The sequence below is a fragment of the Mesoplodon bidens genome (genome assembly GCF_964165515.1).
Source record: "Mesoplodon bidens genome assembly, chromosome: 3".
In the NCBI taxonomy this organism is placed as follows: domain Eukaryota; kingdom Metazoa; phylum Chordata; class Mammalia; order Artiodactyla; family Ziphiidae; genus Mesoplodon; species Mesoplodon bidens.
Genome location: NC_138178.1, coordinates 166,338,023 through 166,364,350, shown reverse-complemented (window position 1 = coordinate 166,364,350; position 26,328 = coordinate 166,338,023). Strand labels below are relative to the sequence as shown.

General features: G+C 35.2%; 1 protein-coding gene across 3 annotated transcripts in view; it reads left to right on the top strand.

Moving 5' to 3' along the window:
* Positions 1 to 25,887, top strand: part of TC2N (tandem C2 domains, nuclear) — a 47,452-nt gene extending 21,565 nt beyond the window's left edge. For all 3 annotated transcript variants that reach the window (XM_081229320.1, XM_081229319.1, XM_081229318.1), the window contains 9 exons: positions 3,141 to 3,308; positions 4,738 to 4,832; positions 6,048 to 6,123; positions 6,912 to 7,012; positions 7,725 to 7,841; positions 11,902 to 12,093; positions 17,779 to 17,893; positions 20,509 to 20,708; positions 22,732 to 25,887. In XM_081229320.1, coding sequence (XP_081085446.1) covers positions 3,141 to 3,308; positions 4,738 to 4,832; positions 6,048 to 6,123; positions 6,912 to 7,012; positions 7,725 to 7,841; positions 11,902 to 12,093; positions 17,779 to 17,893; positions 20,509 to 20,708; positions 22,732 to 22,842 — 1,175 coding nt within the window. In that variant the 3' untranslated portion in view covers positions 22,843 to 25,887. The remainder of the gene's footprint in view (positions 1 to 3,140; positions 3,309 to 4,737; positions 4,833 to 6,047; positions 6,124 to 6,911; positions 7,013 to 7,724; positions 7,842 to 11,901; positions 12,094 to 17,778; positions 17,894 to 20,508; positions 20,709 to 22,731) is intronic.
* The last annotated feature ends 441 nt before the right edge of the window (positions 25,888 to 26,328 follow it).

The following is a 26,328-nucleotide window of genomic DNA, read 5'->3' as shown; positions in this document are numbered from 1 at the left end:
TATGGAGATTTTGAGAAGGTAGGGCAGACCACTATCAATAATGACTAAAATTATGTTTCAGATATTTTAAATTTGTTAAGTTGCATTGCTTACTTGCTGATGGATCTGATTATAGCTGCAGCTTACTGCTTTGATAACAGATTGTACTATTAACATTTTACTCTGTTTGCTTCATCCCATATCTATCTACCTATCCATTAAGAGAATGCATTTTGAATAAATATTGAAATTTTTAATTGGGCTTTTGAGAGGTATAAGCAATTGTGCTACTTTACCTTTAGTTTTATAGCACTATGATTCTGTAAATTGAGAGAAATGCCTCTTGAACTTTAAAAATGATATCTTTTCAAGGGGAAAATTGGAATTCTTTACTGACTGACTTATAAAGGAAAAATGGAATAAGAATATTCATTTTTAGGGCTAGCCTATAAAGGTAGAGAGTCATCTTTGGTGCTACTGCTCTTGACAGTGCTGCTCTTATTACCATAAACAGACTTTTATAGCAGTGTTTATGTGCTGAAAAATTTAAGAGTTAGCTTATAAGGTGTACAGGCTCCCTATAAGGCTCTCTGGCATCATACCTCCCTCTTGGCATTCCTCTGCCTTTGTACAGGGCTTGGATTGTACACATAGTTATTTGAACCAGAGTGTGAGGATAAGATCTCACTTCATAACCACATATTTTCTTTTTCTTTTCTGAACTCAGTGTGAAACCACCTGTTTTATTGTTTAGCTTTTTCAGAAAATATTAGTTTATACTGTGGTTTCTATTTTAAATGGGATAAAAAGAATTAAAAGATGGTGATGATTTAAACATTTAAAAAACTTTATGTCTGTTATTTCTAATGTGAGTCTTAACTTTGAAAAGAATTTGATCTATTGTTTTACCCTTTAAAAATTGTGAGATATAATACACATAGAAAAAAGGAACAAAACAGAAATTTACAGCCTAGTGATTTACTACAAAGCAAAATGTGTGTATGGTCACCACCTAAATAAAGAGAGTGTTACTAGTAAAACAAAAGCTTCCATCTTCCCCCTTTTCAGTCACTCTAGAGTAATCAGAATCCCAGTTGTAATAATCATCACTTTCTCGCTATTTTTACTTTTTACCAAGCACATATCCCTAAATGTTGTGGTTTAGTTTTTTTCTGTTTTCTGACCTTTATATAAATGAGATTATATATTCAATATATATTCTTTTGTTATGGGTTCTTTTTTTTTTTTTTTTCTTCTCTCGATACACGGGCCTCTCACTGTTGTGGCTTCTCCCGTTGCGGAGCACAGGCTCCGAATGCGCAGGCTCAGCAGCCATGGCTCACGGGCCCAGCCGCTTTGCAGCAAGATCTTCCCGGACCGGGGCACGAACCCGTGTCCCCTGCATCGGCAGGCGGACTCTCAACCACTGCACCACCAGGGAAGCCCTGTTATGGGTTCTTTATATAAATGAAATTACATGTTCAGTATGTATTCTTTTGTTATGAGTTCTTTCATTCAACATTATGAATGAGTGGTGTCTCATTGGAGTTTTAGCTTGCATTTCCCTCATGATTAATGAGATTGGACACCAGGTCATGTTTATTGGCTATTTGGATAGCCTCTCTTCTGAAGTACCTGCTCAGTCGTAGCCAGTTTATATTTGGGCTTGCCTGTCTTTTTCTTACTGATTTGTGGGAGTTCCTCATATATTATGGATATGAGCCCTTTGTCAGTTATATATGTTACACATATCTTTTCCCACTCTGTGGGTTACCTTTTCACTCTCTTTAGATAGTCTTTTGACCAATGGGAATTTTCAATTGTAATGTAGTTAGGCTTATTAAAATTGTTTTTATGGTTAGTACTATGTTCCATTTAAGAAGTGCTTCCTTGGTCTAAGGCCGTGAGAACTTTCTTATAAATTTAATTAAATATAGAAGTTTTATTGGTTTGCCTTTAACATTTAATTTAGATCTACAATCCACATGTAATTTATATTTTGTGAATATGTTTTGTTGGGATGAAGGGTTCTTTTTTTCTATATCAGTATCCAATTGTCTTATCACCTTTTATTACTTTTTTTTTTTTTTTGGCCGCACTGTGTGGCTTGTGGGAACTTCCTCCACAAGGGATTGAACCCGTGCCATGGCAGTGAAAGCCAATAATCCTAACCACTAGGCCCCCAGGGAACTCATCACTTTTTAATGAAAAGACCATTCTTTCCCACTGTTATGCAGTGCCACATTGATTATAAATCAAGTGTCCATAAAATGGGTTTCTCTTTCTGAGCCTTCTACTCTGTTCCTTTGATCTTATTATTGTTCAAATATTCTATTCTTAATACTGAGTAGAGCAAATCTTTCAGTCTTGTTTTTCTTCTTAAAGATTATTTTTTGGTGTTTCTTGGTTCTTTATGTTTACATATATATATATATATATATATATTATTTTTTTTTTTTGTGGTATGTGGGCCTCTCACTGTTGTGGCCTCTCCCGTTGCGGAGCACAGGCTCCGGACGCGCAGGCTCAGTGGCCATGGCTCACGGGCCCAGCCGCTCTGCGGCATGTGGGACCTTCCCGGACCGGGGCACGAACCCGTGTCCCCTGCTTCGGCAGGTGGACTCTCAACCACTGCGCCACCAGGGAAGCCCCCACATAAATATTTTTTATTCTTCTTTTTGTTATTTGATTTCTAACTTTATTGCATTGTGGTTATAGAACATACTCTGATTTCAGTCCTTTCAAATTTATTGAGACTTGCTCTGTGTATCTCAGCATGTGGTCAGTTTTTATAAATGTTCTGTCTTTGTGAAAAGAGTGCATCTCCAAAAAAAATGATTATCTTTTTACTTAAAAGATGTTCTTTCTGCAGTAGAAAAATAAAGGAAACTCCGGTCACAAAATGTAGAATTGTCTGTAGGGCAAAGAGGAATGCCAGACCTTTATCAGACTGTCTTGAGAGCAAGGTTCATGACTGATTCCTGGGAGAATGCTCCACACAGTTAGACCTGAATAAACATCTGCTCATTTTTTTAGATATCAAATGCATATGATTTAGTATTACTTGAGACATTTTTTTCCCTTTGCCTTGGGTACACCAGTTGTTGGCTAATAACTCCAAGAAAAGGGTGTTGTAAAACTTTAGAAACACTTGCTTTCAGGATCTGCCAGAGCATCTTTTGGAGCTAGAAAGGTAGAACTTTCCAGTTCATCTCAGCATGGACACAGCTATGATGTATATAACCCATTCTATATGTATCAGCACGTGTCACCTGATTTGAGTCGGCGCTTTCCTCCTCATTCAGAAACAACGAAACGATATGGATCAGGTATGAAAAAAATTTTCCTCTTTGTCTTTTCTCTTTAACAAATGTAGAAATCAAATTAAATCTAAATTCTGAAAGAAATGATTCATCTTATGAAAAACAATTTAAAAATAAAGAGAAAAGCAGGCTTCAGAAGTGATATGATAAACATCGTAACTTCTCTGTGGTTTATATCTAATGTAAAAATGAAAGATTAATGAGTTATATATATTGGTAGTTCCAAGTTCCATTTTGTTTGTCCTTTTTTGAAAGAAATTTTATTTTTAGATTTTGCACATATTTTATATAACATCTATCCATTCATATTCTACAACAAATATTTACTAGCTCTATTTATTTTCTGCTCTATTCAGTGACAATGATGAATTTAGAAACTAATGATGATTAGAAATGTAAACAAAGAAAATAGAAAATGCCTAAATGATTACCAATCTTCATTAGTTTAATATTTGACACTGTATCAATTATAGACTATCTGTACATATTTGATTCACAAAATTTTCACTGATATTCAGGAAAAATATATAGCTATCTCAACCACTGAATTCAGGGTGAGGTACTAGAAATAAAGTAGAAATACTTATTTAAATATGTATTTCAGGACTGTGCTAGACTATACAATTATTATACAGAATTCCTTTCTTCAATGATCTTATAGTTTAGGAAGGAAACTACATATACAGACTAGAAATATAAACAGTACATGGAATTCAATATCGTAATAAGTGCTCATTAAATAGTTGAATTGCATTTAGTACAGAGGACTTAACATCCTCTTAGATTATTCTTCTGAGATGAAGAATTGGATAATGTAAGCAAAAAGAATGAACTTTTCCTGCTTGATATTTGATATGGATGTGAAAATGTGTTGTTTGATTTGTGTTGGTTTCTGTTTCAAACAAAAGATAATTGAAAAGCAATTTTTAAACTTGATTAGAGGCTTTGTCTCTTATTTCCTATAGAGATTTAGTTCATGGTAATTAAGTAGAATTTAGTGTTTCTCCTTTTTTTTTAATGTGTGTGTGATTTTCTTTTAATTTATTCATTATTGTTTATTTTTGGCTGTGTTGGGTCTTCGTTGCTGTGCACGGGCTTTCTCTGGTTTCGGCGAGTGGGGACTCCTCTTCATTGCGGTGCTCAGGCTTCTCATTATGGTGTCTTCTTTTTGTTGTGGAGCATGGGCTCTAGGCACGTGGGCTTCAGTAGTTGTGGCATACAGGCTCAGTAGTTGTGGCTTGTGGGCTCTAGAGTGCAGGCTCAATAGTTATGGCGCATGGGCTTAGTTGCTCCGCGGCATGTGGGATCCTCCTGGACCAGGGCTCGAACCCGTGTCCCCTGCGTTGACAGGCGGATTCTTAACCACTGCGCCTCCAGGGAAGTCCCTCTTCTTCTTTACTATAAAAATAAATAATTTTCTCATGTCCCTTTGTAGTTTGTGACTTAAGGACCAGTAGACTTCCATTCAATGCCCCTGGACTAAGCAAGTCTATGTTTGATCTTACAAGTTCATCTCAGCAGTTCATTCAGGTAAATTATTTATTTGAATTTAATTATATGCAGTAATTTATTTTCAAGCTAAAAATTCAGAAATGTGTGAATTACATTAGGAACAACATGTTATGTATCTTTTGTAGATGTATCTGTCCTAATAGCTAAAGAATAAACGCTTGGCATTTCCCATGTGTGTTATTTCAGGAAGGTCTCAGTTGAATACTAAAAGGCAATAGTTTTTCTCTTGTTCTTTTATGAATCTTACTTTTCTCATGGTATGTAATGAGGCAGTCTTGAGGCAGTTGGAATTTAAAATGTTATACTTAAAAGTGCTTATTTATTTGACTTTCCTTATTGAACATAACTACATAGTAAAAATTATTATTCCTATTGAGATGTAGAACTTTAATTATTCATTAATATTAACACAGTGTTCTCCTTTTTTTGAAATAGAATTGAGTTTTTTGATGTTTAAAAATTTTTTTTTTAATTAAAGTAAACTGTGATTATTACTTAAAAAGTAGAAACCAGAATTAAGCAAGGTAAAAAGACAAATCACCTATGTTCCTATAACTGAGAATAAAAGTGCTATGAAAATATTGTTATATGTACCTGTGGACATTTTTCCATGTGAATGTATATGCATACATTTAAATGGAAATGTATTCTTAATAATCCTCAGCTGAGTTAACTTTTTGCAGAATTAATTCTTTATAGCACCAGTTTTTTTTTACTGTGCATCAGAATTGTTTGAAGAGCTTGTTAAAATACAGATTGCCAGGCCTCACCCCCAGAGCTTTTGATTCAGTAGCTCTGCATCAGGGCCTGAGTTTGTATTTCTAGCAAGTTACCAGGTGATGCTGATACTGCCGGCCCAGGGGACTATGCTTTGATAACTGCTGTTTTATAGGTTTTTAGGTAACAGGGCACTTCGAAATATATTCTGATTTTCATTAGTATTTGCAAGTATGACATATAAACAGTAATCTCTTCCTCCTTATTACAAAACCAAACCAAAAACAGCAAAGGCTTTCCCATATATTACCTAGTAAGATATTTACTATTTTCCTGGTAACACACACACAGAAAACCTTTTCCCCCTTTACTATCTAAAAGTGAAACATTCTGACCAGTAACACTGTCAGAATGATTAGCACTCAGTTTGATACTAGGGTGGGTATTGGGGCATCAGTTTCAGAATCCTTAAAGTCTGATATGCAACATCTGACTAAAAAAGAATTTTATTTGTAGAGACATGATTCATTGTCCAGTATGCCCAGTAGTTCTTCTTCAAGGAAAAATTCTCAGGGGAGTAACAGAAGCCTGGGTAAGGAATAAAGTATTCTACTTTTATATTCTTTTTTTTTTTTTTTTTTTTTTTTTTTTTTTTTGCTGTACGTGGGCCTCTCACTGTTGTGGCTTCTCCTGTTGCGGAGCACAGGCTCCGGATGCACAGGCTCAGCGGCCATGGCTCCCGGGCCCAGCCGCTCTGCGGCATGTGGGATCTTCCCGGACCGGGGCACGAACCCATGTCCCCTGCATCAGCAGGCGGACTCTCAACCACTGCACCACCAGGGAAGCCCAGTTACTTTTATATTCTTAAGGGAATTATTTCTACCCAACAGTATTTTGAATGTAGTTATGATAAGGTTAAAAAAAAGTCTAGATGATTATATGTATGTTGTCAGTGTTATCTGCATATGAATATGCAGATCATCAGATCAGATGGTCTATTTTTTAGTGTTCAGGCATAAAGGCATCTTTAAAATTAAATATCTTTCATTTGTTTTAAAGTATGTTAGTGAGGGAATTTCCAGAAGCATACTATATTAAGGCCATATCAGTGTTATTTGGGAAAGTTTTTCTTAGTTTTAACTTAAATTCTTCAGGTTATAATTGGGTTAAGTTTTTAAGCCAGGTACTTTTTATAGTATATCTTCCCCCAGCACTTCAATAAAAGCATTGAAGTATGATTTTTGTCTTAATAAATTGACAACTTTAAAAAGTAATTATAGCAGTTTTCAGTTGTGCTCTTAAAATTGGGTTGTATCAAAGCTCAGTTGGATTGGAAGGGTTGCGTAGTAATTCAACCATCTTTGTTCTTTTACAATGCAGATACAATTACTCTATCAGGAGATGAAAGAGATTTGGGGAGATTAAATGTGAAAATGTTTTATAATTCTTCAGTAGAGCAGATCTGGATCACAGTTTTACAGGTAAGTTAATACAGTTAATACAAACTTTTCTTACATAATTGAATATTTAGACTATAAATTATATGCATCTACTGTTGCTCTCTTCTAGGGAATGGGTCAGTACCTTCTTTGGAATTTAAGGTTCTATAGTATTTTACAGAAAATAGTATTTAATAAAGAATCTAAAGAAAAATATAGGTATGATGGAAATTTGTTTGCTTTTAACCTCAAGAAGGAAATTGATATGATGTCTAAAACACTGTCAGATTATTTTAATGTCGATGAAACAGAAGATCTCAGTAGACTAAAGTTAACTTTTATAGTTTTTTTATAAATTTATTATTTTTGGCTGTGTTGGGTCTTCGTTGCTACGCACAAGCTTTCTCTAGTTGCAGCGAGCGGGGGCCACTCTTCATTGTGGTGTGTGGGCTTCTCGTTGTGGTGGCTTCTCTTGTTCCGGAGCACGGGCTCTAGGCATGCTGACTTCAGTAGTTGCAGCACGTGGGCTCAGTAGTTGTGGCTCACGGGCTTAGTTGCTCCGCGGCATGTGGGATCTTCCTGACCAGGGCTTGAACCCATGTCCCCTGTATTGGCAGGCATATTCTCAACCGCTGTGCCACCAGGGAAGCCCTATAGTTTTTATTTAAGTCATTAACTCAAGAAATGTATCAAATATTTGTATTGTCAGAGTCCTTTGTAAAACTCAAACTGTATTTTTATTTTATCTTTCTAGTGCAGAGATTTAAGTTGGCCCTCTAGTTATGGAGATAATCCTACTATTTCTATAAAAGGAATACTAACATTGCCCAAACCAGTACATTTCAAATCTTCAGTCAAGGAAGGCTCTAATGTAAGTGTTTGTGTTTGACTGTCTTTTTATGTTTTTCTCCTATTTGTCACTTTAACCCGTGTAAAGAATTGGAATAAGAAAGTGTTTTATTTTTGGGAAACTACAAATTATGTACCCCTTGCTTTTTTTTTTTTTAATTCCTTGAGCATCATTGCTTTTATTGTGTTCCCCCCCCCCAAAGACAAAGTTTCAGAAACTCTACAGTATTCCCCCTCTGTGAGTGTCTGAAGACACACACACAGCACACATATATTCACAGAAGGCGGAGAAGCATCGATGTACCCCTTGCTTTTTTAAAGACCGTTTTGAGCCTCAGAAATACTTGATATTTCATTGCCCAATATTAAGATGCATTTATTTTTTATTTATTTTTTTAACATCTTTATTGGAGTATAATTGCTTTACAATGGTGTGTTAGTTTCTGCTTTATAACAAAGTGAATCAGTTATACATATGTTCCCATGCCTCTTCCCTCTTGCGTCTCCCTGCCTCCCACCCTCCCTATCCCACCCCTCTAGGTGGACACAAAGCACCGAGCTGATCTCCCTGTGCTATGCGGCTGCTTCCCACTAGCTATCTATTTTACATTTGGTAGTGTATATATGTCCATGCCACTCTCTCACTTTGTCACAGCTTACCCTTCCTCCTCCCCCTATCCTCAAGTCCATTCTCTAGTAGGTCTGTGTGTTTATTCCCATCTTGCCCCTAGGTTCTTCATGACCATTTTTTTTTTCTCAGATTCCATATATATGTGTTAGCATACGGTATTTGTTTTTCTCTTTCTGACTTACTTCACTCTGTATGACAGACTTTAGGTCCATCCACCTCACTACAAATAACTCAATTTCATTTCTTTTTATGACTGAGTAATATTCCATTGTATATAAAAAGAAAACCTTAATCACTAAAATATATAGAAGATGAGTAATATCTAATGAAACTATTTAATTTTTTTGTATTTACTTTTCCTGTATAAATAAATGTGTCTATATTTTCATCCTCTCTCCCCCCACTCCACTTTTGCTTTGAGAAATAATTGCATGATTGTGATTAATTTCCTTTAAATACTTTCAGTGATCGTAACTGGAAGACTTTTATGATCCTGAATTTGTTTTATAGATTCTAGATTTCACTTTTAATATATCTTCATTTTTGTCTTCTGATATGGGTTGAATGGTTAGTGTTTTTCCATACAAATGAAACTTCTACAAGAGCATATCATTTAAAAATAAGGTAATTCAAATGACTAATAAACATGAAAAAAATTTACTCTCACTAGTATTCATAGATATACAAATTTAAATTACATATTGCTTTCTCTTTTCTTTATTCTTTTGCTTATTAAAATTAGGAAAATTTTACAAGCACTCTAGACCATAACACTTTGTGGAAATTATTTTGACAATATACATTAAAACCTTAAAATAAGATTATACTAAGTGAAGTAAGTCAGAAGGAGAAAGACAAATATCATATGGTATCACTTATATGTGGAATCTCAAATATGATACAAACGAAATTATTTACAAAACAGTAATGGACTCACAGAAAACAAACTTATGGTTACCAAAGGGGAAAGGGGTTGTGGGAGGGATAAATTAGGAGTTTGGGATTAGCAGATACAAACACTATATATAAAATAGATAAACAACAAGTTCATACTGTTGTATAGCACAGGGAACTATATTCAATATCCTGTAATAAACCATAATGGAAAAGAATATGAAAAAGAATATATATATGTATAACTGAATCACTTTGCTGTACATCAGAAACTAATACAACATTGTGAATCAACTATACTTCAATAAATGATTTTTTTAAAAAAAGAAAAAACCTTAAAATATTTATACTTTTTGGGCTTCCCTGGTGGCGCAGTGGGTGAGAGTCCGCCTGCCGATGCAGGGGACGCGGGTTCGTGCCCCAGTCGGGGAAGATCCCACATGCCGCGGAGCGGCTAGGCCCGTGAGCCATGGCCGCTGAGCCTGCGCATCCGGAGCCTGTGCTCCACAACAGGAGAGGCCCACGTACCGCCAAAAAAAAAAAAAATTTATACTTTTTAACATAGTGTTTCTACTTGGAATCTATTTCATGGCAATAATCTAAGATGCAAACAAAATATATATAAAGTATTCTTGGCAGTTTTGTTCACAGAGGAAAAGTTGGAAACTATCTAAATGTTTCCCATAGGGGAATGGTTGAGAAAACTCTTGGTATACCATGTATTTGTGTATTTGTTTCCTATGGGTGCTGTTAACAAAGTAACACAAACTGGGTAGCTTAGAACAACAAATATTTCTCTCTCACTGTTTCAGAGGAAGTCTGAAATCAAGGTGTCAGCAGTGTTGGTTCCTTCTCTGAAGGAGAATCTGTTCCATCTCTTCCATGCCTCTGTCCTAGCTTCTGGTGATGGCCAGCAATCCCTGTCATTCCTTGGCTTCACTCTAATCATTGGCTTTCATTTTCACATGGCCACGTGTCTTTCATCTCCATGTGTCTCAGTGTCTTCACATGGCTATCTTCTTGTAAGGACGCCAGTTATATTGGATTAGGGGTCTGCCTACTCCAGTATAACCTTATCTTAACTTCACAAATTGCATCTTCAATGACCCTATTTCCAAATAAGGCCACATTCTGAGTTACTGGGGGTTAGGACTTCAATACATCTTTTTTGGGGGGAGACACAATTCAAACCATAACACCATGTGATAGAATACTGGGCAGCCATGAAAAATAATGTTTAGGAAGAGTTTTTAAGGACATGGAAAAATGTTCTTAATAAGTGAAAAAGCAGTAATCAAAATTTATGTGTAAATATTAGGATCTCACTTTACAAAAATATGCATTGTAGAAAGTCTAGATGGAAATAAATCTTAACTCTGGTCTTAATCCTGATACTCACAGATGAATACTTACTGAATTAAACACTTTCACTTTTTGATTTTCAAATAAAACTAAGCTAACTTAGGAAAAGTTAGGGGAAAATGTTCTCATATTAAAATTTGCTTGGAGTCTTTTAAAATTTATTATTTATCAAGTTGTTTAGGAGTCCCCTGTTATGGCAAAGTGTAAAGTAAACCAGCACACTTACTTCATTTGTAAGCTCACTGCATCTGAGTTTAAAAATTAAGCATTTTATGCATACTGTGTTATTGATGTGATCTATGGCTTGAGATTGAAAGAAAAAGAAAGCTCAGGTGGTTGGGAGGCTCTCAGAAACACAATTCTGACTACACAGACATAATTGATTACTGTAAAAGTGAACATTTGGGCACAGTATCTAAAATATTGATGTTAGGAAGTTTATAAGCAAAAAACAGTCTAGTGTCAAAAAGATGTTAGGTCACAGTAAGCCAAGGTTTTAAAAATATTAAAAGTAATAAAAAGAACATTTGAAAATAGTCTGGGCATGGAAAACACTGACTTGCTGCCTAGAGTGGAAGATTATGAGAGAAGGTAGAACTTGGAACTCACATTTCCCTTTTTCTTCTCTTATCAAGGAGATCGATTTTCAGATAGGAAAGAGTGGAACAAACATCACTAAAAGATAAAATGAACCCCAAATTAGGTGGGAAGAACATTAGACAAAGAATAGCTCCTTTAAAGAAATAATTCAAGTCTCTTGTTAATGTGAACAAGTTAGATTTTGCGTACTGTGAGAGCTTGCATGAGATTCTTGAAGTACTCTCATTAACTGTTGAAGAAGTGTGGTGAATAGCAGGAATGATACTCCAGAACCAAAGATGGAGAGCAACCTAATTTTTGAAAAGGGAAAAAGCTGTATTCTGGTGAACTTGGTGTTGATATTGACTAAATTCCTGACTAAGTAATTAAAAGGATTTGTGAAATTAAAAGGGCAGTATCCAGAATAAATTTTGGAAAAGCAAGTCATGGCCATTCTCATTTTCATTTTCATTAAAAAATATTTTTTGTCATTGTAAAAAAATTAAATTTGCCTTTCCTAGATTATAAATGTTATTTTTGTTTATTTTGTATGGTTTATGACCCTTTTTCAGTCATTCTATTAACGTATTTTATATTTTCTTGATTTTTATTTTAGACTATTGAATTTATGGAAACGTTTGTATTTGCTATTAAACTCCACAGTCTACAAACTGTAAGACTTGTATTTAAGATTCAAACCCAAACTCCTAGGAAGAAAACTATTGGAGAATGCTCACTATCACTCAGAACTCTTAGCACACAGGAAATGGATTACTCTTTGGATATATCACCACCTTCAAAAATTTCTGTAAGTGATATAATATGTAAAGTATTTCACACTTTTAGAATTATTTAGTGGATGAATTTTTGTTTGTTCGAGTATAATTTGAAAACTAGAATATATTAAAGGATCAGGAAGGCTCTCAAGAAGCAATAGTAACATAAATGTAATGTAAAAAAGTTGTAATTATGTCATTATTTAATAATTTTTTTAAAAGTTGATAAAATGTTAACAGAGCCCGTTTTCTTTCTCCATTGGAAAATAGCCTTAGAGTTACTTTCTCCTAGTACATGTTTAATTAATGTTTCATACTTCAATGTAATAACCCTAAGTATGAATAATTTTTTAATTTTTTAGGTTTTTTTTTTTTTTTTTAGTAGCTGATAACTTAGGAAAAGCAAGACAGAATCAATAAACTCCAAACTCAATAAGAGATTGCCTTGAAATAGATTAGGAAAGTTTTAATCATGAGTAAGCACCATGTCCATAAATCGGGTAGAATGGAGGATCTTACAGCTGGTGGTTTTTTTTGTTGTTTTTTTTTGCTGTACGCGGGCCTCTCACTGTGTGTGGCCTCTCCCGTTGCGGAGCACAGGCTCCGGATGCGCAGGCTCATCAGCCATGGCTCACGGGTGCAGCTGCTCCGCGGCATGTGGGATCTTCCCGGAATGGGGCACGAACCCGTGTCCCCTGCATCGGCAGGCGGACTCTCAACCACTGCGCCACCAGGGAAGCCCCAGCTGGTGTTTTTTTGTAAAAAGCTTCATTATCTATAGTGCTAATTGATTTTTGAGACCCAGTAGTTGCTTCTTTCAACTAGCCAGCTGAACACTGTTTAAGTTGTTTAGAAATTCCTAATGATTTAATTATGTAGTTTCTGTGTCAGGATAATATATATAGAAATCAATCATAACGCTTTATAAGGTTGAACTTATATGTGATTTTAAATTTACATAGGATTTATATTTTACCTACTTTCAAAGATATTTAAGGTGTTTGAAGTGGTTCTTAACCTGGCTACGCATTAGAATCACCTGGGGAGCTTTAAAAAAAAGTAGCCCATACTTAAACCATTAAATCAGAATTTGGGGAGGAGTGAGCCAGAGGCATCTGTAATTTTCAGAAGCTACTCAGGTGATTCTAATGTGTAGCCTGGCTTGAGAACCACTGAAGTGAGGGGAAATTAGGGATTAAAAAAATAAAGAACAAAAGATTAATCAAGAAGAACTGAAAAATCGTGTTATTTCTTGTCTCTTATTTTCTGTCTCCATACCAAATGTGTTTTCTTTATAGCATTTATTATAACTTAGAATTATTTAAGTTACTTGTTTTAAAAAAAAAGCAAGGCTTGAGCCTCCATCTTTTTTCTTCATATTTTATTGTGCCCGTAGTAAGGGCCTGTCATATTCTTGGCATTGAATATTTGTATGTAGGTTGATATGAAAGAATAAATGATGAATGAAAGCATGCTAAATTAGATTGTTATTTTCTGTTAAAGTATAGTGAATTTGTTTTCTGTGACAGTTTATCACTTACATCTTTGTTTATCATTTACATCTACTACTAGCTTATAGACAGTAATCTGCAACCATATTTTACAAAAGGCACATATTACTATATAAATGGATAATTCATAGATTAAATCTTTTTTTAATATTATTATAACACAGCATTTTATTATGATTGCATATCTGACTCCTCCAATAGCCTTGAGATTTTCTAGGGCAGTAATCTGCCTCATGGGTTTTTTGGTATTTTTAATAGATTAAATCTTAAAAAATTAGTAGAGTATAGTAGAAGATAACTCAGCAAATGTATTTTCTGGGGAATTGAGACATTATAATCTTAATCTGCCTTGGAGAATCTGAATGAATGATTATGGCACAGTTTCTACAAAATTATATTTTGCATATCAGATGTTTTATAAACATTTGTCTATCTGTTGTATGCCACGTGCTAGGGATACAAAGATTGATGGCTTGAAAGGGCTTCCAGGCTATATTGGACCAGTGAATTTATATTACTGAATGTTTCTTATTATTGGCTAAAAGCAAGAATAATATGCTTTGTTTCCTGTGTTGAGGAGGAATATTGATATTCTAATTGTGACATTGAAAGAGCCAGACTTACATACCCATCCTTCACACTGACAACTGTTTTATCATGAACAGCAGAATTTTCATATAGAGCTAGTAATTTCCTGAGTACAGAGTTTTTGACCTTAACAACTAGCTGACAACTCGGATTTCTGTGTTGAATAATGTAGAAGACATAAGGTTTCCCTGAAGAAATAGCTGACATTTGAAGAAACTTAGCATATGACTGACTTGGTCCTAAGTGATTTAATGCTCACACCGAACTTATGAGCTTGCTGCTCTTGTCATCCCTATTGTGGAGACCAAGAACTTGAAGCACTTGCCTGAGTTGATACAGCCTGTTGTTGGGGAATCAGGATTTGAACCGAGGCATTCTAATTCCACAGCCAGCTCTCTTTACCGTGTCGAAGAAAATGATCAATTAACAGTCTATAATAGGAATCGAAAAGACTTTTATTTGAGCCAAACTGAGGACTATAGCCTGGAAAACAGCCTCTCGGATAACTGAGGAACTGCTCTGGAGAAGCATGGTTTTCAGCACAGTTTTATATCTTGTCAGAAAAAGAACATCAAACAAGTCAGGGATACATTCCTTCAAGGTTTCCAAAAAAAAAAAAAAATAGATCAGCATGTGCACAGCAAGTCAGTATGGCCTTGGCACCTGGGAAGGGAGTCTTTTTTTTTGGATAAATTTTTTTTTATTAGTTTCTGCTTTATAACAAAGTGAATCAGTCATACATATACATCTTTTCCCACATCCCTTCCCTCATGCATCTCCCTCCCTCCCACCCTCCCCATTCCACCCCTCCAGGCGGTCACAAAGCACCGAGCTGATCTCCCTGTGCTCTGCGGCTGTGGGAAGGGAGTCTTATCCTGGATGGGGGACCAGCAGTGACATCCCAGGAAGGGAGGCATTTAATCTTTATTTTTAACATGGACATTCTTTACTTCTGGTCAGCGTGCTCTTTTCTTTAGTAATTAAAGCAGATATACAATGTATGCTTGATAGGCCACAAACAGGCTGTTTTAGTTAGCATAAAATTCAAGTTAACTCATGTATAAGCCAGAATGACTTCCCCATACCTTAATATGTGAAAATATCTTTTATCAGCTATGTATTGTCCCCCTAAGAAGATATTCTCAAAAATCACCAGATAAGGGATTTCTTTAATTATGCTTAACATTTCATCCAGGAAGCTCAAAAAGTTCTCTTTTCTTTCAAAAATGATACATTATTCAGGAACAGAGGTCTTATGTTTTATCTTCCACAGTTTCATGCTCATTAAAAATGCTCTTCATGTATACCTACTAATTGATAAGAATTTTAATTTTTTTGGTTATTATGAGATTGAAAACCACTTTGAATAGTTTTTCATGATCCGAATTAACATCTTGGAATATAAATTGAATTTATGAAATAACCTTGGCAAGTAAGAAATGGTAAATCCACTGCCAAATGCTGCTCTGTTTTATGAGTGAACTCTTACAAGTGTGTAACACTAAGAGAAGTTTTGCCACCTTTAGATGTTTTCATAAGTGTTATTATATCGTGGGTACAAAACCATAATGAAAATAATTAATGAAAAAACGTTATCCATGGTTTCCTTTGTGTTTTGTAAACAATAAATAACTGTATTTTTTAAATGTATTTTTTTATTTTTTATTTTTTATTTTTATTTTATTTATTTATTTATTTATTTTTTTGCGGTACGCGGGCCTGTCACTGCTGTGGCCTCTCCCGTTGCAGAGCACAGGCTCTGGAAGCGCAGGCTCAGAGGCCCTGGCTCACGGGCCCAGCTGCTCCACGGCACGTGGGATCTTCCCGGACCGGGGCACGAACCCGTGTCCCCTGCATCGGCAGGCGGACTCTCAACCACTGCGCCACCAGGGAAGCCCCAAATGTATTTTTTTAAATGCCAAGGACTGCAACATTTGTTTTTTATCAGCAAAGGTGTTATATATGGATACCAAAATTAGTTCATGTAAAAAGATTTATTAATCCATCCTTATTCTGATTAAAAGCAAAAGCAGTACATTCACTTATTTATTAGAATTCAGCATTTGTTGCTAAAATAGACAATTTTTATCATCATTTTCGATTTTTCAAGAGGGAGTGTAACCTCAACAGATGATTTTATACTTTTAAGTGATTCACTTTTCACTTTGTATCTTTTGATTTCTTATGGCATGACCAATTTTGGCCATTTTGACCATTACAGAATATTGTATTAAGAAAATATCCAAGATTCAGTCAATGGTATGTACATAAAAAGGTTCTTTTTTATGATCCATGCATCAGTAACTGGGGAATACTGCGTGATTATCAAATACAAACCGCTTGATGAAGTATCCGTCAGCTGTTTTATAGCTTTGTTGGAATCAATACTAGCAAAGACTTTTGTGTCAGTCTGTGCTGCGCCCTAGTGAGATCTGTTAACATTATGTTCTTTCTTTAATCCCATACTTACTCTTTTCATCATGTGAACAATAGTGTTTTTGTATTTGGCCGACTTTATGTTTCTCTCTTATTTTTCACTCCAAGGACGCTGGAATCCATGTAAATAGGTTGGCTTGTGTAAGACCAATTACTTTCTTCTGTTCTTAGCAATACTGAAGAGCACATTTTAGCTTTTCCCCCTTGCTGAATCTCCTTCGTTATATTGTTCGCCTCAGGTTTTCTTTGACCTTTTCCTTATTATTTACTGCCTCATCACTCGCTAGCTTCCTTCTTGCCAACTTTCATCTTTGGCTTGCTTTCATTTAGCATAGTAATTCAGCTCTTAATCCACAAATCTGTTCATTGTAGTAATCCTTTGTCTTCTGATTTTGGTAATACTACCTCTGATTTCTACAAATGAAGAAATAATGATGCGTTTCATATATAACATTTTTATCAGATTTCATACATTCTGAAAAAATTCAAATGACTACATTTAAGTCTTTTGAAAATATGCTCTTATGGTGTTTGACATTTTCTCTAGTAAAGCTGTTTAGGAATCTAATTTTTTTTAATAAATTTATTTATTTTTGGCTGTGTTGGGTCTTCGTTGCTGCGTGTGGGCTTTCTCTAGTTGCGGTGAGAGGGGGCTACTCTTCATTGCGGTGCGTGGGCTTCTCATTGCGGTGGCTTCTCTTGCTGCACAGCATGCGCTCTAGGCACACGGGCTTCAGTAGTTGTGGCACGAGGGCTTTAGAGCGCAGGCTCAGTAGTTGTGGTGCATGGGTTTAGTTGCTCTGCGGCATGTGGGGTCTTCCTGGACCAGGGCTCAAATCCGTGTCCCCTGCATTGGCAGGTGAATTCTTTCTTAACCACTGCGCCACCAGGGAAGCCCTAATTTTTTTTTCTTTTTTTAATTTGAATTGTCTTTTGGTCTCCCTGATTTTGAAGGATCAGTATGTATGTGAAACTTAAATTTTCAGAATTTATGAAAGTCAGTAAGTACCTCATATTGACAGAATCCATGACATTTATCTTAACCTCTTAGAACACTTAGCTTTGTGTGTCAGTAAAAAGCAGTGCTTTCAAAATTTCTAACCTTAGCTCTTTATTATTGAATTTTTGAAATATGCCAAAACTTTTTTCTTGATCAGCAAATGACACTCTTTTAATATGCAGGTTTGCCATGCAGAACTTGAACTGGGGACTTGTTTTCAAGCGGTAAATAGCAGAATTCAGTTACAAATTCTTGAGGCTCAATACCTTCCAAGCTCATCAACACCCCTGACTTGGAGTAAGTATGTCAAAGTGGTTCAAAGTGGAATCTTCAGAAAATATTTGTAAAAGGTAGTTTTTTCCTGTGTTTCTTACAGTGAAGATTAAATTCTTAGTTACTTTTGTTAGTTAACTTACGTTCTTACCTTTTAACTTAAAATTACTTTATTGGATTTCAAATTACTAGCCACTGTGTCTACCTTAATCCACTGGTCTCTTGATTCTTACCCAATTGTGACCTTCTTGCATTTGATGCTATTCTTTATTTAGCTCATTAGTTAATATAGGCTGAGTGTCCAGAAGACTGTCAGCTATATTTCACCAGCCTAGATAATTTATCCTCTCTCTAGGTCTGTACCCTTTTTTGGATACTCTGCTAACTAGAAACTTAATTTTTTAAAAAACTGAAAATATCAGACACAAACCTCAAAATACTTTCTCACCTGTGCCTTTGAGCACAGCCAGGGATTCTGATATTTTGGTTGTCTAGGGCTGGTTCACATGGCTGCCGCTGGAGTGGGAGGTTTGAGGTCAGTCCTACCTAAGGGGCTAAGAGTAGGACTAAGAGTGTTCCTCTTTCCTACTAGAAGAAGAGAAAATATCAGGAGGTAGGTAGAAGCAATGGATGTCCACTGTAACTACAAAGACTGAAAATAAATACAATTGAGCACAGTCCAAGAAGCTAGAAAAACAACAGCAAACACAAAGGAAAGTAGAAGTAGAAATTAGAGCTAAAGTTGAAGTTGATAAATATGGGGACAACAAATAAACCCCCACAAAATCAATAAAACCAAAAGATTTTTCTTTGAAAATAATATTAAAATAGACAAACCTATAGTAGGCTGGATCAAGCAAAAAATAAAGAAAACATAGACAAGGAAGAGGATATAATTTCAATTTTGAATCTCAGAAGATATTCAAAAATAAATAAGAGGGCTTCCCTGGTGGCGCAGTGGTTAAGAATCCACCTGCCAATGCAGGGGACCCGGGTTCGAGCCCTGGTACGGGAAGATCCCACATGCCGTGGAGCAGCTAAGCTTGTGCGCCACAACTGCTGAGCCTGCTCTCTAGAGCCTGCAAGCCACAACTACTGAGCTCATGTGCCACAACTACTGAAGCCTGCGCGCCTAAAGCACATGCTCTGCAACAAGAGAAGCCACCACAATGAGAAGCCCACGCACTGCAACGAAGAGTAGCCCCTGCTCGCCGCATCTAGAGAAAGCCCAGGCACAGCAATGAAGACCCAACACAGCCAAAAGTAAACAAATAAATAAATTCATAAAAATAAATACATAAGACAATACCAGTTATAACTATGCCAATTCATTTGAACAACTATATAAAATAAATGATTTTCCAAGGAAAAAAACTGTTGAAATTCACTCCAGAAGAGGGAGGAATCAATAGAACAATAACCATGTAAAAGTAGTTAAAGAACTGCCTCTAATAAGAGCAGAGGCCAAGATGATATTACTGGCAGATCCTACCAAACTTTTAAGGAACATATAATTCCTATTCTATATAAGCTGTTCCACAGCATGAAAAAAAGGTGGAAAAAGTAACCTTATGAGGTTAGCATATTCTTGCTATCAAAACAGAAAGGACAACATACACAAAAAATAGCTATAGACTACCGTCACTTATGTAGATAGATGGAAAAATCATAAAATCAAAAGCAAGTAAAGTCCAAGTTGGCATTAAAAGAATAAGTTAAATTACCAAGACTATATAGGGTTAATTCTAGGAAACAAGGACAAAACAGTGCAATTTATTACATTAACAGGTATTTTCCTTTAATCAAAACTGCTAATCAGGATTACCAGTGATCTCCATTCTATAAGTAATGGTCAGCCTCAGTTCTTACTTTGTGGCTCCCTCCTTTCTGGAAACTCTTGCTGTCTGGCAGCCCCAGCTCTATACCGTCACTTCTCAAATTAGTCAGACTGCACTTTTTGCTCGAGTTGTAAGCACTGTATGTCAGACTGGGGAGCGGGCTTAGGTGAAAAACTGTATAAACCTGAATTTTACCTAGTGCAGCAGTTCTCATCTTTTAAGAGTTGACTCTCCTCTAGTTTCTTTCTGCTAGTTTCTTTGGTCAATGTTTAGCATCTTGAACAGTTGTTTTTAATATTTTCCCCAGAGTTTATAATTGTCATCTATGAGAGGTTAGTCTGTAAAAGCTATTCTACCATTACTGGAAGCTCTACATCTCAAATTTATTTAAAGAATAGGTTTTCTCTAGTGGGCATATGTTTAACTTCTGGAGTCTCAAGCAAAGAATTTTACCTATATAAATTTGTGAAATAAATTCCTCCAACTCTCCAAAGAGTTGGCACCTCTCTTTTGTGTAATCCTTTTCAGTGTGTACTCCTTTGCTGCTGATTGTTACTTATGTCTGCAGTTCCAGTCTTTAAGGGCATCCAGGTTAGAGGAAGATGAAATTCATTTAAGGTTAGAGTAGTTACTTATAACTTACGAGAATAATAATAAAATTTACTAGAGATATTTTCTGTTATGGCAGTAGCTCATCAGATCTTTAAAAGTAGCTTATTGATATTTTTATGATAATATATGGATATATTTCTTTATATGACATTTAAAATTTTTTATTTATCAAAATTTCTTATTCTTTAGGTTTTTTTGTGAAGGTGGCAATGTTTAGCTCGGGAGAGTTGATTTATAAGAAGAAGACACGCTTATTGAAGGCCTCCAATGGAAGAGTAAAGTGGGGAGAGACTATGATTTTTCCACTTATACAAAATGAAAAAGAAATTATTTTTCTCATTAAGCTTTACAGTCGAAGCTCTGTAGGAAGAAGACACTTTGTGGGGCAGGTTAGTAGGGAGTTTTTATCTCATGTTCTTTCCTTGCACTTTTCTATGCATTTAAACAGTTGGTTAACAAAGGGAATACAGGATAAATTTGAGTTTGAATAGAGTAAAATTGTTCATCATAAATTAAAATTCAGTGTCACCACAAAAATCAAATCTTGTCAGACTTTCTGCTTTAATACAAAAATAGTTGGAACTTCTGAGCAGTCAGGCTTCTTATCTTAAAATAAATTTTCTCCTGAGCTTTTCAACTTTAAAATCAGTAAGAAAGATCAGTTTTTCAGTACTCCTGACTCGTTTCTTGTGAAGGAGGGAACACTAAGTATTTCAATCAAATTTCTTAAGGCTTACTTAAGGTATCCAACTTACTTTATTCTGTGTCATGTTCAATTTAATGTTTAACTCTGTATGCTATTAGCTGAATTGTGTTAGATTTGAATTCCTAGAAAACATCGATTTTAACAGTGGTTGTGATATTATTTAGTCAGTATTGTCATCTGGATTAATCTACTGAAAAATTCATAGTAATTTATATAAGACAACATAACACTTGCTTACTTGCCAGTCCTATAGGAACTTGTTTCCTTTTGTAGTTCTTTCTTTACTCTAAATGAGTTACTGGTAACTGTCCAGTATCTTTTATCTTAATTACAATTGTTTGACTCACATTTAAATTCCAAAATCTGTATTATTAGTCTAAAGGCTTCTACTTGACAACAAGATGTTATTAGCAGTCTACCTGAAATCTTCAAATTATATGTGAATTTTCAAAGATTGATACTCTCACTCACTTCATATATTTTACCTAAAATATTTGTCAAAAATACTATAGTTTTGTTGTTGTTCATCTGTTCTTATTTGGAAAAGAGTTTGAACTCATGACCTAGTATAACTAGCATACTTTTCAAAGTCGTGAGGCCTATGAAATGAATTCACTTAAAGTTTTCGCATATTGTCAAGCCTCAACTACCATGTATGAATGGAATAGACTTACCTGACAGGAGATTTTCAGGATAACTTTTTTTGGTGATTCCACTTTCTTGGTTGGGATTTTAGTTAAGAATAGTAATTCTGGAAGGTTCCTGTTGGCCATCTGTTCCCTCTGGCCCCTCTGGTAGCCTCAGGAGCCACCATGGTGGGGCATGCACATGCGGAATCAAGGTCTCCCACTCCTCTATCCGCCAAAGCACTCTTATGTTATCTGTTTCATATGTTGGGGTGTTTTGTAAGATTTTATTTGAAGGAAAAGTTCTTCAGACCAAGAAATTTAGAGAAAAAAGTTTGAAAACCAAACCTTTTTGGAGTGCCCTGCTCCAATTTCTTTATTTAAAAGAATTAGAAACTGAGTCTCAAAGAAGTTAACTCCAAAGTAACAGCATTTGTTAGTGCTGTAGCTAAGTTGAGGATTCAGGTTGTTTTGTTTCCTTGTTCACCTTGTCTCCGTGATACATAACATACAATGTGATATCTTATATTTGCAAAATGCTTTACAGTTTTCCCAAGTTCATTCACATCTGTTATCTAAAGTTACATAAGTGATAGGTTCAATGAAATTGTTTGCTATGAAGAATGACTATTAGATTTCAATTAAAATTACAGTTTTATTTAATGTAAAAGATACTTAAAATGCACATTCCTTACCAATCAGTTTAAATCATGATTAGTCTCAATTAATCTTTACAAAAATGTTTTTGAGTGGTTGGGATCAATTTTAAGTTGAGCTCCTAGATTTATTGAGAAAGAAAGGATACTAATAACTGTTTTGGAGGAAGTGATTTTGTAATATCTCACATTGAATTTTCAAATTGAATTGGGTCATATAAAATAGTCTTCAATAACTAAATAGGTTAAGTGTTTTAACATCAAGTTTCAAAGAGAAATCAAACTTTTGGAAAAATGGAAAGATGTTTAGTTGAAAATATGTAAACCAAACGTCCAGCTGTCTTTCATTAGTAAGAGTAATTAATGGTTTGAACTCAGTTACCATTATTGTGTTAAGTTAAATGAGTGTACTGTTCCTTTACAGATTTGGATAAGTGAAGACAGTAATAACATTGAAGCAGCGAACCAGTGGAAAGAGACAGTTACAAATCCAGAAAAGGTTGTTATCAAATGGCACAAATTAAATCCGTCTTGAAGACCCTGCACATTAATTTGGTGACAAACTTGACATTATTTTAGAGGACTTACGATTTCAATTTGCTACCAATTTGAAGAGACAGATCAGTACATTTATCAGTTTATTTATGGAGGCCATAATTATAGTATATAATGGATCTAATAGAAAATCAAACTTGGTAAAAAATGGGATGAATTTTACCAGATATCCAAAGTAAAGGAAATGCTTTAAAACTGGCCGAAATAGACAATAAAATAAATGGGTAGTATTACTAGGGCAACTAAATAAATTATAGTCAATGGGAATATCAGTCATAGATAGTTGCTGCTATATTATGTTTATAGGCTTTTTAAAGCTTTACATAGATATTCAAAATCCACTATATCAAGTCTCTGTTAGTACTAGACTTTACCACTATTTCATTGCTAGTCAAGATTGATTAGATCTTAACTCCACTGTTTAACCCCTCGCTACATATTTTCCCTCAGAAAGCAAAAGTGAATTGAACCACTTCAACTCTTCTCATTTGGGGAAAGTTTGTGGCCTGTGTTTATCATTACTTACCCTTAAGTCATCACATTGCCACTTAGTAAGCTATTTATCTCTAAGAAACTTCAGATATAGAAAACTACATTTTGGCAAGAATAAATGAAAACACCAGAAGGTTGAAGTTTAATTGGAAACCCAGTGTACACACATTTTGCTATGTTTCCTCCTTCACATCCTCTTTGATTTAATTGGAGTTGAAATAAGGTTATCATCCATATGGCCCATCCTAATTAGCAGAATTAAATGAGCTTAAACAGCTAATTTAATATTTTATGATAATCACTTCCTTGTTTTTAGTTTTTAAAATATAAATTGCTTGTTCTATAATCCACAACATTAGAATATGTTCCTGTATTTTAAAACTGGCCATACATGATAACATTATGTAGCAAATAAATATTTTCTGTTGCAGTTTCTCTCGGGTACTCATTACAACTCAGTATGTAGGGATAATTTCAGTTTAGTTGGTCAGACAAGCTATGACCAAAAAGCACAGTTGTTTGGAGAAACCAATAACACCATCCCTGATCTTGGAAAGTAGTGACTTTATTTTTGCTAATGGGTAGACTAAGTGCTTCATCTTCCATTTTTCTTTCTCTCTTACTTTGTACCACACATGCCAAGAGATAGATAGTGATATTTTAGGCCACAAGTATACTTTGCTGTAACTTAAGCATGCCTTTTTCGTTTCTTGTTCTGTGTATCTCATTAAGATTTTCCCAAATAAACACTAATTCCCCTTTTCCTAGGTACCACCTCCTCAAGCTACAAAATGTACATACTTTACATGCCCTTTGCTTCTGGTGCCTAGAGCTTATGGTATACCGGGGATGTTGACAGGTACTCTCTGACACTGCATTTTGAAATAATTTTTTTTTTTAGATTTGTGAAAAATGGCATATTAGTGAGTACTCACATGGACTTTCAAGAGAAAAATCACCTTTGGTGGTGGTATTTTGAATCTTTGAGACAAATGGCAACTATTTTAAAAGATTTTTAAAAAATACTTTTGTTTTTTCGAGCAGTTTCAGGTTCACAGCAAAATTGAGAGGAAGGTACAGAGAGTTCCCATATACCCTCTACCCCCGCATTTATACAGTCTCCCCCACTATCAACACCTTGCACCATAGTAGTGCATTTGTTAAAATCACTGAACCTTCATTGACGCATCATCACCCAAAGTCCATAGTTTGTATTAGGGTTCACTTTTTATGTTGTACATTCTGTGAGTTTTGAAAAATACATAAATGACCTGTATCCACCACTCATATCATACAGAGTAGTTTCACTGCCCTACAAATCCTCTGCAAACACAACCATTTTAATAGCTGCCAAAGAAGGAAGTGTACCGGCTTTTAGACAAGTAACAGACTTTATTGTTTTAAAAAATCTAGAATTTTATTTGAGCAGTTTTTTTGTGTTCTAGTAATGCTTTCAATTCCTAAATTTATTATAAGTAGTCATGTATTTAATACAACTTCTAATTATTTAATTTTCAGTATTTTTACAATATGTGTGTAATGTATAATTTGAAGGAAAGGTATGACTTCTTGGTTTCTTGTATGCCTTAGAATCCTAGGTAAATAAAAAAATTAAAAGAAAACCTTTTTATTTAAAAGACTTCAGTTAGAGAAGTGTTGACAACTAAGATCCCAGATATTTTAATTAATGTTTACTTAAGCCTTTTTCAGATGAAGAGGTACTGAATACAGGTGATATTCTTACTGTTTCCTTAATAGCTACTCATGTTGTGAGAAAAATGTTAGAAACTGGTAATAAAAAAATGAGATACTATGCAAGAAAATAACTTCTCTTTGTACTTACTTGGCATTTCTTGACCTTTACTCACTTATAACAATGAGAGAGAACCAAAATGATACTTGGTAACCAGAGAAAGCCATGGAGAGCTCACACTGATAGCTGATAGTTTGCACAGTGCTGATCCCTAGCAGTGTATTTATTTATAAGTCTTCAGATTAATACAATTAAATAGCTGCAGTCCATATCAAAACATAATATCTCTGTTTGGCTTTTGTTTGGTTTTGTATGATTTTTTAGCAGAACTAGAGAACTTACCACTGAAGTGTATCAGGTAAGCTCTTACCAGACTGTTCAGAGGGAACCAGTGGGATTTTGACGTAAGTTACATAATTGTGGTCTGAAAATAACCTAAACTGATCTTCTGTTTGAATACAGTTATGTGAATTTCTCTGATACTAATGTACAGAAACTATATTTCCCCACAAAAATTTCCACTGTTGGTTTAATCAAATAATTGTTTCTTTATGAAGGATTTCAGAAATTTGCAATAAATTTCAACTCTTTATGTTATGGCAGTAATGGATATTTCAAAGCTGTATGTTTACTTTTGTTGTTTGGTAGGGTGTATTGAAGTTCCAGGTAAAACGTCTGTATCTACAGTAGTTGTGAGAATGTTCACAGATGACCCTTGAAAAACACGGGGCTTAGGGGTACCACCCCCCATGCCGTTGAAATTTGAGTATAACTTTACATTTGGCCCCCTGTGGTTCTGAATTCACAGATTCAACTAACCTTGCATTATGTGGTACTGGAGAATGTACTCACTGAAAAAAATCTGCACGTAAGTTGACCTGTGCAGTTCAAACCTGTGCTGTTCAGGGGTCAACTGTATTAGGGTTTCCAGAGAAATGGCACCAATAGAAGATAGGTAGGGAGGGTGATATAAGTTTTCTTTTAATTATGAGGAATTGGCTTATGTTTAGTGGAAGCCGAGAAATCCCACAATCTGCCATGCAAGCTGGAGACCCAGGAAAGCCAGTGGTATAATTCAGTCCAAGTCCACAGGCTTGAGAACCAGAGGAACCAATAGTATAAATCCCAGTCTGAGGTCAGGAGAAGATGAGATGAGAAGTCCCAACTCAAGCAGTGAGGCAGGAAAAAAAAAGGGGGGCCAATCCTCTTTCCTCTGCCTTT